This window comes from Callithrix jacchus, chromosome 7 (genome assembly GCF_049354715.1).
Source record: "Callithrix jacchus isolate 240 chromosome 7, calJac240_pri, whole genome shotgun sequence".
Taxonomy (NCBI): Eukaryota; Metazoa; Chordata; class Mammalia; order Primates; family Cebidae; genus Callithrix; species Callithrix jacchus.
Genome location: NC_133508.1, coordinates 23730868 through 23745466, shown reverse-complemented (window position 1 = coordinate 23745466; position 14599 = coordinate 23730868). Strand labels below are relative to the sequence as shown.

The window sequence follows — 14599 nt, the reverse complement described above, 5'->3', positions numbered from 1 at the left end:
TATGTTTCACTGAATTCTTTTAAGGAGGGATTTCAGGTGTTCCATTCTTATCTTTAATCAAAATGTAATTTCTTCTCTATTTCAGTTAATGAATAGTAGGGACAGATTAAGAGAAGAGCTTGATTATGAAAAATTATTAATTCAAGATATGGTAAGATGATTTACATTATTTCCTAACAAATTTGAATTCAGGAATTTAATTTAACCATGAAAGTTTTATAAACTTTGTGATTGTTTCCTGTGAATGACTCATTTCACCTTTATCAAAAATCTAAGTACATGCATAATTATAAACATTTGTAAATAGCCATTTTAAAGAAAGCAGTTTGAGTAGCACAGCAATAAATATGCTTACTAGAGTCTCATGTAAGAAATAGTATTACCATTTAAAACCATGTATAAAATCTCTGCATTTTATTATGGAGATTTAAAACAACAAATATGAGAGCACAATATTTTGAAGAAATTGCTATTTTTAGTTACAAATTGCCGCAGATGATAATAAAAAGAGCCCAGCTAGATATTTTGGCATTCTGTGTTAGTCTCATAAGAAAACACTGCCTTTTTATGTTCTTTTAAGAGAACTTTCCAGACGGCTGGTCTTTCATCAGTTGACTACCCAGCCCCTGGCCCCCCCATGGCAGCCCTCCGCCCAGCTTATGGTGGCATACTTGGCTTTCAGCTGATTACCACTCGTATGTCTTTGTTACAGGAAACTGACTGTGTTTATTATAATAAAAAATAAAACACAGCTTGACTTGCGTTCTAAATGTGCTTGAAAAGAATATGATACTGTTTGGAAGAGAAAAGGTTGCTCATAGGAAATCAACACCACTTCAGATATTGAAACATTCGCTTTTTTACAGCTTGTCACACTTTGTGCCAAGTCATGACTGTTTCCCTAACTCTGTTTTGTTACTCTCAGCACCCTGTGTTTTGGGTTCCTTGTCATAGAAATGAATGCAAAACAATTCTCCTGGATTACAATAAAGCCTTCTATGAAACCAACTTGGGAATTGAGGCAACGAAAAAAATTATGGTTGGCGATTCAAAAAACCATGTGTTAACAAATATGTTATTTTGAGCCCTCGCTTTTAAATACCTGGCATATAAAAATAGTCTCCATTACTTGAGCCTACTTGGTGCATTTCTTTACCCCATCCCCACTCTCTTCTGTCATTCCTCCAGAGTCCAGGCTTTGCTTTGGAAAACAAACAACTAAATGTGCATATTGTCATTAAAATGGAAAGTGTTTTTATAGAGTGGAAAGCCAATGTTACATTGTTTGTTAGCAGCAATAGAGAAGAAATTAAACTACTCAATCAGTGAATTTGTGCCTACACTAGAAGCAGATCCCATACTCTTTGAATGACTTTGCCCCTTTATTTTAACTGTAAGCCTTTAACGGGTGCTATTGTATTGCTCACAGGGGAACCAATCACTTTTTATTTTGTGGTTTAGAAGTTTGTTGAGCCCCAGGCTTGTTGCCAAGCAGCAAGAGCCTGCACCACAAACCCCACGACAGCAGAGTCTTCAGGATGCTTAGACTAGTCTAGGAGCTCAAGATTTCAATAGAGGGAGTGGGCTTGACGTTCTTCAAGTGATCGACATTGCACACCTGCTTTGGACCCATCAGGGCCACTATTTCTCCACCTTCTCCCTCCCCTGCAAGGCATTCTGCTGTTGGCTTTCTTGTGGCTGTTTGAGCTTCCTTTGTTTCTTGCTGTCCTGTGTTTTTCCAGACTAGGATTTGTGATTGCACAGAAAAGGGAAAGTGGGAGAAGGTGGAGTTGACCGCAGTCATTTTGTGTGAAAATTTAAATACTTCCTAGCTAGAAGGGTTTTGTTACATGCTTGTCTATTCCTATTTTCTGATAACAGTTATTTTCTGACCTGTTAGAAGTATAGGGCAAAAAGTCAAAGAACCAGCAGCAAAGAGGCGCAATCAGTAAGTATATGTAAACTGGCTGGGTGTGGCAGCTCATGCCTGTAATCCCAGTGCTTTGGGAGGCTGAGATGGGAGAATAGCTTGAGCCCAAGAGTTTGAGGCTCGCCTGAGCAACATAGTGAAGCCCCATTTTTACATAAAATAAAGATTAGCCGGGCCTGATGGTGCATGCCTGTAGTCCTCCTACTCAGGAAGCTAGGGAGGATTGCTTGAGCCCAGGAGTTTAACACTGCAGAAGGCTGTGGTCATACCACTGCTTTTAGCCTGGGCAACAGAGCAAGACCTTGTCTTTAAAAAAAATTATTATGATGATAAAGAAATAAATATTTATTATATGTAAGGTACATATTATATTATATATAACATATATGTGTTAGGGAAGCAATGCTATCTAGAGTGACTGTATCCTTAGATTGGCTTTGAGCAGGCATACGAAATAATTTTGTATCTTCCTTTGATTCCTACACTAAGTGGCTTTCATTTTATCTTGAAGTTAACAAAAGAGAGCGTCTTCATCAGAAAATCACCGTGGTTGAATTCTTCTCTTCCTTCATTTCCATTTGCTTCATCCCAGTTTTCCCGGTTGCTTGGAACAGTCCAGACTGGGGATAGGAAGGAAGCACATAGGCTGCCCCATCCCCATTCTGGAGGCACAGCGCTAACACCCTAACTGGGTTCCTGAGGCCTGTATTCCCTCCGAGGGGGTGCAGTCCTGTTCTATGTCATGTGGCAGTGTTTAGCCATCCAGTTAGAAAACAGATGCTTTCAGTGCTCTGTGCAAAAGCACATTTACATGAAAGCTCTGTGAATAGTGGCTCTTTATCAAGACAAACATGACACAGGCGTGGCCCAATGTGACTGCGTCCCTGTATGCCACGGCAGGCAGAGGAGCAATTCCGCTGTTCGTGTGGTCTCTGTCTTACTATCAGTGAGTCTTTGCTCACTGGTCAGTCAAATGCAGTCTTGGACATTTGTTAGTCCTGCCTAGCCTTCGCAATCTACTTTTTTAAATAGCATTTTTAAAATATAGAGACAGGGTCTCACTATTTTGCCCAGGCTGGTCTTGAACTGCTGGACTCAAGCATCCTCCCACCTCGGCCTCCTAAAGTACTGGGATTACAGGCATGAGCCACTGCAGCCAACCCACAGTCGACTTATGAAGTTGAAGAGCTAGAAGGCAAACCTTATGAGAGGTTATCTTCGAAACACACTATTATCATGGTTGATGGTGAAAGGATGAAGATTTTGAATCTGAAGTCAGAAATATGACAAGAATTTCTGCTCTTAACACTTCCGTTCAACATCTAATTTAGGTCCTAACCAGTGCAATAATGCAGACACACAAAAATAAATAATATAATAATATCCAGATTGGAAAGGAAGAGGTAGAGCTTTTAAAATTCCCAGATGTCGTGATCATCCCTATAGGAAATCCTAACAATTCTAAAAAAAAGCTACTGGGATTCATAAGTGAATGCAGAAAGGATGCAAAGATCAAGATACAAAACTCTTGTACTTCTTACATATAAGCAATGAACAATCAAAAATTGAAATTTTAAAAAACACCAGTTATAACATCAAACAATATGAAATGCTTATGAATACAGATGATAAAATACGTGCAAAACATGTACAGTTCATAATATAAAACACAGCCAGGTGTGGTGGCTCACACCTGTAATCCCAGCACTTTGGGAGGCCGAGGCGGGTGGATCATGAGGTCAAGAGATTGAGACCATCCTGGTCAACATGGTGAAACCCCGTCTCTTCTAAAAATACAAAAAATTAGCTAAGCATGGTGGCGTGTGCCTGTAATCCCAGCTACTCAGGAGGCTGAGGCAGGAGAGTTGCCTGAACCCAGGAGGCGGAGGTTGCAGTGAGCCAAGATCGTGCCATTGCACTCCAGCCCGGGCAACAAGAGCGAAACTCCATCTCAAAAAATAATAATAATAATATAAAACACTGCTGAAATAAAGACTTAAATAGATGCAAAAATATTCCATTGTTCATGATTCAGGAGTTGCATATTATTAAACTGTCAGTTCTCTCCAGATTGATTTACGGATTCAAAAATCCCAATCAAAATTCCAGAAGAGTTTTTTGTTGTTGTTGTTGTTGAAATCAACAAGCCTATCCTAGAAATTCTTATGGTAGTATGAAGAAAGTGATTTTTAAACCATTGCAACAAAGCTTAGCTATAATACAGCCATGCGTTGCCTAACGACATTTTGGTCAACAACAAACTACATATATACAGTGGTAATACAATAAGATTATGATGCTGTATTTCTGGTGTAACTTTTCTATGTTTGAATGTCTTTAGATACACAAATACCTACCACTGTGTTATAGTTGCCTACAGTATCTAGTACAGTAACATGCCTTGCAGCTTTGTGGCCTAGGAGCGATAGGCTGTGCCCTAAAGTCTAGGTGTGTAGGGGGCTGTACACCTATATTTGTGTAAGCACACACTAATGTTTGCACATAATACAATTGCCTAATGACACATTTCTCAGAATGTACCTCCAATGTTAAGCCATTCATGACTGTTTTAGGCTTGAGTTCAAACCCATTGAAACCAACTAAATATAGCTCTTCATGGGCAACAGTAACTACCCTCTCAGACTGCAAGATGTCATTGGACAGCCCTGCTTGCTCTTGAGTTCTGCTTTCTTGATAGGTGACAGAGAATTTTGCAAATCTGTTGTGCTTGTTGTTCAGATGTCAATGAGATTCATGGTTAGATGTGTTTCTCATCATTATTTAACTTCAAGTAGGATTCGTTGTAATTAGAATCACTGGCATTACTCATAAATTCATATTATGAAAAAATTTTAATATTATGAAAACATGCACTAATGATACATTTTTTGATACAGTAACTTCTATGCCTAGAAATTAAAATTGATTTTTTTCTTTTTTTCTTTTTTTTTTTTTTTTGAGATGGAGTTTCGCTCTTGTTACCCAGGCTGGAGTGCAATGGTGCAATCTCAGCTCACCACAACCTCCGCCTCCTGGGTTCAGGCAATTCTCCTGCCTCAGCCTCCTGAGTAGCTGGGATTACAGGCATGCGCCACCATGCCCAGCTTATTTTTTGTATTTTTAGTAGAGACGGGGTTTCACCATGTTGACCAGGATGGTCTCGATATCTTGACCTAGTGATCCACCCGCCTCGGCCTCCCAAAGTGCTGGGATTACAGGCTTGAGCCACCGCGCCCAGCCAAAATTGATTTTTTTTTTCTAAAGCCAGGGTCTCACCCTGTTGCCTAGGTTGGAGTGCAGTGGCACAATCACAGCTCACTGTAACCTCAAACTCCTGGGCTCAAGTGATTCTCCTGCCTCAGCTACCTGAGTAGCTGGGACTATAGGTACACACCACTACATCCAAGTACTTTTAATTTTTTGTTTTTATTTTTATTTACTTATTTATTATTTTTTTAAAGTCACAATCTCAGGCCCAGTATTTTTTAATTTTTTATAGAGATTGGGGTCTTGCTATGTTGCTCAGGCTGGTCTTGAATGCCTGGCTTCAAGCAATCCTCCCACTTTGGCCTCCCAAAGTGTTGGTATTACAGGCGTAAGCCACTGCACCCAGATTTAAAATTCATTTTTAAAGTAAAATTTTGTTCACTACATTATTGAAGTTTAGCTATTAAATTATCTTAAATTTCTCAGGCTAGCTTATGTTAATAATAAGACCTAGTATTTGTAGCTATTATAGTAATGTATGAAATTACCACCTCATAAGCAAATAATGCATGTTTTCCTATTATCTCTGTTGTACTTAATGCAAAGAATAGATGCTAATGACTTTAGGTATTTGCAATTTTATATATTTCTGTTCACTTTTTTATAAAAGCTCTTTTTCTGGATACAAGTTTGTTTTCTCTTTGATATTATGAATTGTATTCCCATAATAGTTTTGGCAGATAAATGGTTTAAAATGTTTCCATTGGTTACAGAAGTTTTATAGAAAATTGTCTTTTTTAATCTTTGCAGATAATAACCAATGATATGGGTCTTCCATTTTACAGATTAATAAACAGAAAGAGGACAAGGAAATGAGGAAAAAGTATGGCAGCTTAAGTGTCAAGGTTCGTATTTAAGTTTTCTCTCTCTCGTTTCTCTTTTGTTTTGTGCTTCTCTTATTTTGGCATCTGGTTTGTCAAATCTGTGTAGCATACTGAGGTTTTTCATTTTCCAATGTCTGAATTTGAAATAGAAAGTTCTTGAAAGTGAGCAAGGCCAGGAGCAGTGGCTCACGCCTAAAATCCTAGTACTTTGGGAGGCCGAGGCAGGAGGATTGCTTGAGTCCAGGAGTTCAAGACCAGCCTGGGCAACATAGCAAGACTCTGTCTCTTTTAAAAAATAAAGTGAGGTAATAAGTGTGAATGGGAGATCAGGAGCTGACTGTTGAGAATGGGGAGCAGACAGTGAAATCAGAAGCCAAAAAGCCAACAAGTGAGGCATCAGGAAGAGTGTGCCCTGCTGTCCTCATCCTCCAGCTCCAGGCTCTGCATGTTCCTGCACCTTCCTTCCTACTCTCAATTTCCCTACCTTCTTCCCACCTAGATATAAGCTTTGAGCTGACACTCCACCCCTTTTCACATAGACCCCACTGTTCCAGGGGCTTCCAAAGGGCATTGACTGCTGGTGTGTTCTTCTTAGGACATGAGGATTACAGGCAGGGAGTGGAGGAATAAGCCCAGCCTGCCAATCAAATCCTGCCAGGGGAGACTGTGGGCCTGGGAGCAAAAACAGATCCATGTGTTCTAGGGCTAAAAACCTCAACTCTGCAATTGCAGCTCAAGGGAGGGGAAGAGTGTGAAAAAAAGGGACACAAATCCAAGAAACAAAATGAGAAAAACAAAGTTGGTTCTTTTTTTGTGTGGCAGGCTACAAGGTCAGCCAAGGGGAGAGAAGCCTCTTTGTCCCCATGGCCCAAGTCTCCACCAAGCACCACAGCTTCAAGGCCACATTCTGCATCCATGAGTGTATTGTCTGCTGGGACCAAGAAAGCTAAGACTCCAAAGAAAGCTTTAAAGGAAGAGCAACCTGTGGTAAGAACTGCTTCCTTTACCACATCCTGTCCACCTTCCTCTGCACACGGGCTTATGTCTCTTTAGCCCTATGCATGAGGCCTGCAGTCTAAGCACACCTGATTCTCACCCCTGAGCTAGGGCTCCAGCTGCCTATTTCTAAGCCAACATGTCAGGGTGAGCCTCCTTCACTTTCCCAAGATGAAGCCATCAAGCCATCAGTTTCCCCAACCAGGCAGTTGATTTAGCTGAGTGACTAAGCCTCAGTGGGTCTCTATTTAATTATCAACATAGAGAAGCTACATCCCAAGCACTTTCTAGGGTATACAGTCTCAAACTCATTACTGCCCAGTGTCTATTAGAAGCTCACTGAAGATTCCCAGAAGGATACACAGGTATCCAGTCCATTTGCACATGCAGGATTCCTCAACCTATAACTGGAAGGAATCACACTCTCAGAGACATGCACGCATAAACTCTGTGCTGGTTGCTCTCCCTTTCTACCTTTCTCCAGATCATCACAACTCTTTTTACAGGATCTAGGGTGGCACCCTTGATCTACATAAAAAGGAGGTGCTAAGAAGTAGCTGTGGGACACTCAGCTCCCTGTGGGCTAATTGTGTGAATATTTGTGAACTGCTCACTACATTATACAATACCTCCCCTCATCATGACCCTGTAGAAAGCCTTCTGCACTTAGTTATAAGGATAGTTGTATTTCTATAACTCTTGGTTGATCTGTGGACACAGTGAATTGTCTAAGTAGTCAAGGCTCCTTTTCCATGTTGACTTTTAGAAGGCGTGGAACCCAATTGGTGACACATATGGCCAGTGTCTAGTGCTCCACACAGAGTCTCTCTATTGCATATTTTGCTCTCACAAACTTTGTCCTGTTCCTATGTGTTCCCATGGGCTTCCTTCTTGTTCAACACGGGGCAGAATTTGCATTTCTAGAGCACGGAGGAGTGCAGCAGAATTGTACACGCCATGTGCATCCTTGCTCCAAAAAGGGGGAAGGCAACATGCAGGCCTCATGTGCCCACTCGCCAGGAGATGGACCACTCCTCACATCCAGAGAGCAGGAGGGGGCAGGTAGGGCAAGGCCAGGCCTGTTGTTTTAGTGGAAGTCACTCTACTGGGAAGAGAAAAAGCATTCTCCTCTGTAAGCATTTCCACTTTGCAGAAAGTTAGGAAGTGTAGACTATTGGAAGTCAGTGTAATTTCCCAAGGGAAAAAACTGACACTGGGAGAAGAGGGTAAATTTTGCATAGAAGTGACCAGTGACTAGGTTCTAGAAGTAAGATTTTTATAACCCAGAGTTTGGGAAGTATTTTTTTGGAACACACACACACACACACACACACACACACACACACACACTGAAAACTGGCCTGCTGTGCAATGCCGCATGATAACCTGGTTGGGAAGACTGGCCACACTGATTGAGGGGCCCGCGGCTGGGTAGCTGCCATGAAATCGGTCATGTGTCAGGGGTCTGTGGTCTGAGGTTCTGAGCTGATGGCTGGGAGGACTGCAGAGTCCAGTCAGTGACTGGGGCAGAGCAGCTGAGCCTCTCGTCCTGAGGTCACAGCAGCAGGGCGCAGCTGCAGCAGAAGGTGCCCGGTCCCCACAGCAACCCCTAGGCTGGAACTAAATCCTAGAATTCCAGCTTGGAAGCTCCAGTGTTTTTACAGATAGAAGTTGAGCTTCCAAAGTCACAGCCGCAAGAAACAGAGATTTTGCCCGTTGTCCCCCACCAAAAATACAAAATAAAGGACAAAGACTGACAAATCTCTGAGAAGGTGTCATCTCAACAGGCTTTTCTCTTAGTGTCACAGTCTTTCCCTGTATCTGTCATGATTGTGGCCTGTGTATCTCCAAAGCTTACCAGCACATTTTGTCAGCTGGGGGCGTCTCTGAAGTTAATATGTAACAATAAGTAAAAATTAGACTGGGGGAGGGCAGAGATTACTTAAACCCGGTTTACATATTTATATGAATTGGCTCAATTTGAAAATGAAGTATGTTTTTCTAGTCCACTGTTATTACTGTCACTTGCACTTTGTTAATAATAATCCTATTGTTCTAAGTGTTCCCTCCTATCCCCTTCCACTGGGGTTTATTCTTCACTGTATATATACACATTCTAGCTATAATTTTCCTGCTCCTCTCTTAAATATTTTCCTCCATGGAGGTAGCTGGACCTCTTAAAAATTGTCTCTAAAGGGTTTTATAATATTTAGCACGTGTAAATGATCACGTGGAGGGCTCGCTACAGGAACTTTGCACATCAGTCATTTAACGTCTCTAATTAATCATACTTATTTTTTGAAATCTGTGTCATTCGGTGGGAACAGCACACGTGCTCCACAGCGGAGCACACGGTGAGAAACTGAGTGTTTAGCCAGTCTGCAAAACACGATATGAACATTAGCTGTCTGATTTCTATTAATGAACGATTTCACAACATAAAATGTGTATTTGTACAGTGCTTTTACATAAAGTTTGTTTTTTGATATGTGCAAAACATATCAGATACTCAAGTTTCTCATATCAAGGTTAAAATGGATTCTCAGGTTTTCCTCTCCCCACCCCGAGTAGTTAATTATGGTTGCACCCAATAAAAGCTTCCATGGAGGACTTCTGAGCTTCCATGGGGTAACCTGGTCTATACGGATGAACATATGGTGCCTGCTTTGATCGCAGAAAGAATCAGGGCCTGTCTGTGTGGGAAATGGGACATGGGAGAAAGTCAATCATGTTCCCATTCTTAGAGTTCTCTCAATACAAAGCAATTTGTGCAGAAACAGACTTCAATAAAAACTCTAGAATTTTTCTTAACACGAAATGTTAGGTAAAATAATATTGCAATCATTTTGCAGTTATGACCATAGTTACCTTGCCAGCTAGAGATTTTTAAAAAATAGTTATTATGAGATATAGAATTACTACTATAGGTATATAATATTATAGGCTAGATGGATGGAGAAAAAAAATCTTTTCTTCTGAAATTTACTATTCTTCTCCTTTATACAATTCTTATTTGGTTAAATTGCACATGAAGTTTAAGATAAACTCTATTAAAGAAGAAAACAGTATAATCTACTTATGGTTTCCTTCTTCCATTCCTTTTTCCCTGGCAGCAGGCAGTTAAGAGTTCTGCAGAGCAGTGTGGGAAAACCAGCACTTTACCCGTTGTTTATCCGGCAATGCTAGGCAATGCGGGAATACAGAGACAGGGCAGTCCTGCACATGCACGCACATGGTCTTCAGAGGTTGTCAAAGGATATTTACTGTATTTTGATAGATTATGGTGACACGAAAGAATTTTCCTTATCATACTTGATCTTTGTTTTATAACATGGATAACCCTAAAATGTAGACATCATTGAAAACCATACTTTTCATTTATCACCAAAATGAATTCATCTTTAGATTCTGCCCTCAGAGAGCGAAATTGAAAATGTGAGTAATATCCTATTTCAAATCCAGCTGAAAGGTGGCTTTTATCTTCTGCCTTATTTTATTCTGGGTTGATGATAAATTAAATAAATACTTTCAGTATATTTGGAACAGAAAATATTCTAGTGTAAATAGCATTTCATATTTGTGGGACACATGAAAAGATGTTGTCAAAACCCAAATGAAAAGGGGTTTATGCTTGTGCTCTTATTTATTCTGTTGAGAAACACGGCATTTTGTTTGTGGAGCTCACTATGTTTGAGTGTAACTAAAATGAGGACTGAAGATTTTGCTGTGAAATCAGGAATAGATAAATTCAAGGAATAGATAAATTTGGATGATGTCCTCATTCTTCCCTATGCTTGCTCAGTCACTGGGACAGATGTGAGGTCCTGACCACAAATGATAGTGAGTTGGTGGTAGCAGAAGTGTCATCCTTGACATTCAGAAGCCCACAGACAGCGCAGTTACCCCCCACTGCATGGTGTTGCTTAATTCCGTTTGCTGGGGCTTCAGCTGTGGCTTTCTCTCCAGTTCCCAGTGGGAGTCGAGGCCGGTCCTGAACACCGGGTCATTTGGCCAGACTCCCGACACTACCCAGACGTGGGTCTTTTCCCTGGAAGACTGAGCATCTGACATGCTGTCACTCATCCTGACTGCCATTGTCACATCTGCCAGTGCTGCTGCCTGGTGCTGTGCACGGTCATAGCACTGCTCCAATACCGGTGCTCACTAGAGTCAAGCCGGAGGTGGCTGTACCCCTCTAGACACTGGCAGTGGACTGTTGGCCACTGTCTTTCTATTTAGCCTTGCCAGGCTTGTCAGTTTCTCCAATCCTGGTCTCTCCAGATCCCAACTTCCTCCTCAAACCCTGGGAATAAGTCTATGTGAGATAACACATCAATTTTGTTTTCTTTAAGAACTTATTTTCATGAAGGATGGTTCTTAAACCTTTTTTCATTCAATACTTTAACTTTCTTTTTCTCAATACAGTCTCTGCTTGTTCATCATGAAAACTGAACCTATTAAAGTTCTTTGTTTTCTCTTACTGATTCATCTATTACTATTTCTTCCTGTTTTCGTATCTGAACAACCTTAGATAACCAGTGACATCTCACCGAATTTGATATACTGCTCACCAAATCTAGAGTTCTTAAGTTGTTAGCTTATGCAGCCTAGTTAGGGAATAAAGGTACACTTTTATTCTAGGCTTTTAAAAAATCTTTAAAACAGTCCAGGGGTGTCTGCTCACACCTGTAACCCCAACATTTTGGGAGACTGAGGCGGAAGGATCACTTGAGGCCAGGAGTTTGAGACCAGCCTGGGCAACATAGTGAGACCCCACCTCTACAAATATTTTTTAAAAGTACCCAAGTGTGTTAGTGTGTGCCTGTTGCCCTAGCTATTTGGGGGACTGAGGTGAGAGGATTGTTTGAGCCCAGGAGTTCAAGGCTGCAGTGAGCTATGATGCCACCACTGCACTCCAGGCTGGGCAACATAACTAGATTCTGTTTCAAAACAAACAACAACAACAAAAATACATCTTAAAAACGGTTTGAGGATCTTCTCCACCAATCTCAGTGTGAGAATCATTTCTCTGTTGTGTGTGTGTGTGTGTGTGTGTGTGTGTGTGTGTGTGTGTGTATACAGCTATTGAGATACTGTATCTCAGCCCTTATATTAACTGGACTCCATAAATCTTCATAGCATTTTTCTCTTCCAAATCTGGAAAAGAAAAAGAAGCTATCAGCAGCTTATTCCATGAAGTGCTGTGGAGTTCAGTTAATCCAGTGGCTGAAAATACACAGTGAACATTTATTTGAATTCATTCCACTAGAAATGATGGGCACAGGCCTAAACAACCTCAGGTGTGATTCTGGTGGTCTGTCTCCCTAGCTGGGAATTTGCAAGCTGAATCCAATTAAAATATATAAGATTTCTGTCTGGTTTACAATAAAGCATAAGCATATTTGAAAGGTATTTTTTCTTTTAAAATTAGAAAGATTTCAATACAGAGGTTTAGATTCTTATGCAACTATTGGAAAAGTTAGGAAAAGCAAAACTTAGGAAAGCAACATAAAAAAGATTTCAGACCAAAGCATCCAAGCAGCTGATTGATAAGAGGTCAATAAAAAGCCACTGCAATTTGTAAAAACCTCTGGTAGGAAATCTCCCACCAAATAGCTTAGTCTTCAGCGACAGAGGGTTTCCTATGAACTCCCAGGAAAGCCACTTAAAACTCATGTCTGTCCATGAATCTTCCTCTAACTGCCTTTGGATAATCTTCTCCAATATTTCCATCAAAGGTACAATTCTTTAGAGTCCCTAGCATGTTATAAGCTTTAAAAATTAAAGTTTAGTGTGAATATTTTCAGGTAACAAAAATTGATACATTTGTCACAGCAAGGTCTGCACTTACTTTTATTTATACCATTTCTGGAGCTTTCATTTCTTTGTGTAGCTCTAGGTTTCTGTCTGGTACCATATACTCTCTTCCTTTTGGTCTGCTGGCAATGAATTCTCTTAGTTTTTGTTTGTGTCTGGAAAAAAATATTTTTCTGAGTCTGGGTTGACAGTTTTATTCTCTTAATACTTTGAAGATCACCATCTTTTGGCCTGCATAGTTTCTGAGAAGAAGTCTGCGGTAAATTTTAACTTTCGGTTTTCTGTTTGCCCTTTTATTTTAAATTGACCTCAAGAGTTTCTCTTTCTTTTTGCTTCTCAACAGCTTGATGACAAAGTGTCTCGTTGTTTCTTGTCTCCTCTACTTCATCTCTTTATTTCTATTTATCCTGAACTTTTTGAATTTGTTATTTGTTTTATTAACTCCTAACCATTATCTACAACAGTGTTTCTGCCTTCAAATATGTCTGTGCTAGACTGTCTGATGTTGTTCCACAGCTCTTAAATGCTCAGCTCATTCCATTTTGAACGACTGTTTTTCTTTGTTTCAGTTTGAGGAATTGTCTTTTCTCCCTGCCTTTGAATTTCCTGATTACTTTTTTCAGTTATATTGAGTCTACTGATGAGCCCGTTAAGTAAATTTATCTTGATTGTTGTCTCATTTATTTCTAGTCTTTCCATTTGATTCTTTGTTACATTTTCACCTCTCTGATGAAATTCCCTGTCTATTGTTTATCATGCATGGCGTTCACCTTTTCTCCTAGGTTCTTTAACATTGTGATTATAATTCTTTCAAAGTCTTTATGTGATAGTTCCAAGATATGGGTCGTCTTTGAGTCTACTTCTGTTCATTGCTTTGTCTCCCAACGATAGATTTTTTTTTCCTTGCCTTTTTGTCTGTCTTTTGTTTGGTTTTGTTTTGACATTTTAATTTCCTTTGAATATGTCACTTTTTGCAAGCTAGGAAACAGAATCAACCTAACTCAATCTAGTCTTCTAGGGATCCAGGCTGAGTCTTGCAATCTTTAGCAAAATGCCATCGTAATACAAGGTGCTAGTGCTAGGATTATAAACTCTAAATAAGAACCATGTATGTGCATTTTTCATTGGGAAACAGCCAAAATTCCAATCCTTAAAGGCATAATATACAGAACAGCTTGATATACAAAGGACAAAGTAACCCAAATTGTATGCTACCCAGTCTATTGGTGAACCAGATCAGAGCTCACTAAAGATTGGTAAACAGAGAACATGCTTACATTTTGAAAACTTGCTCTGTGGTTTGAAAAATTCCTGGATGCTGTTGATAAGACAGCAAGTAAAACCTATTACAGATGGATTCTTAGTGATGTTGGATTTTAGCATCGTTTTCCACTAGAACATGAAGGTGGAGATAAGTGTAGGAGATAAGATACTTAGGTATTTTAAAAACAAATTACTTAGCAATCTTAAAAAGATACACTGTATTCTTCCATCTGCTACAAGAACAAGTTGACAATGAAGACGGTTTAAAAGAAGTGCTGAACTCTAAATAGGATGGTGAAGGCAACACATTCCATTACAGAATAACTCCCCATTTTTCCAGGCAACGAACATTGCTATTCCTCCATGTTGCACGTTTCTGTGGGAAAACCTTGTCAGGAACTTTTGTGAGGACCAGGAGATGAAAATTAGCCCATGTCGTAAAGAGCTGGTTGTAAGCTCAGTTGACATCTTTGGGATAGACCCATAATATCTGGCCAACGTT

The 14599-nt window shown here is 40.0% G+C and overlaps 1 protein-coding gene across 12 annotated transcripts in view; it reads left to right on the top strand.

Moving 5' to 3' along the window:
* Positions 1 to 14599, top strand: part of C7H10orf67 (chromosome 7 C10orf67 homolog) — a 120330-nt gene that overhangs the window by 54709 nt on the left and 51022 nt on the right. For all 12 annotated transcript variants that reach the window (XR_004745530.3, XR_004745531.3, XM_078332934.1 and 9 more), the window contains 3 exons: positions 86 to 151; positions 5983 to 6042; positions 6844 to 7008. Coding sequence is in view for 10 of the 12 variants with exons in the window: in XM_078332934.1 (XP_078189060.1) it covers positions 86 to 151; positions 5983 to 6042; positions 6844 to 7008 (291 nt within the window). In the remaining 2 variants the exon portion in view is untranslated. The remainder of the gene's footprint in view (positions 1 to 85; positions 152 to 5982; positions 6043 to 6843; positions 7009 to 14599) is intronic.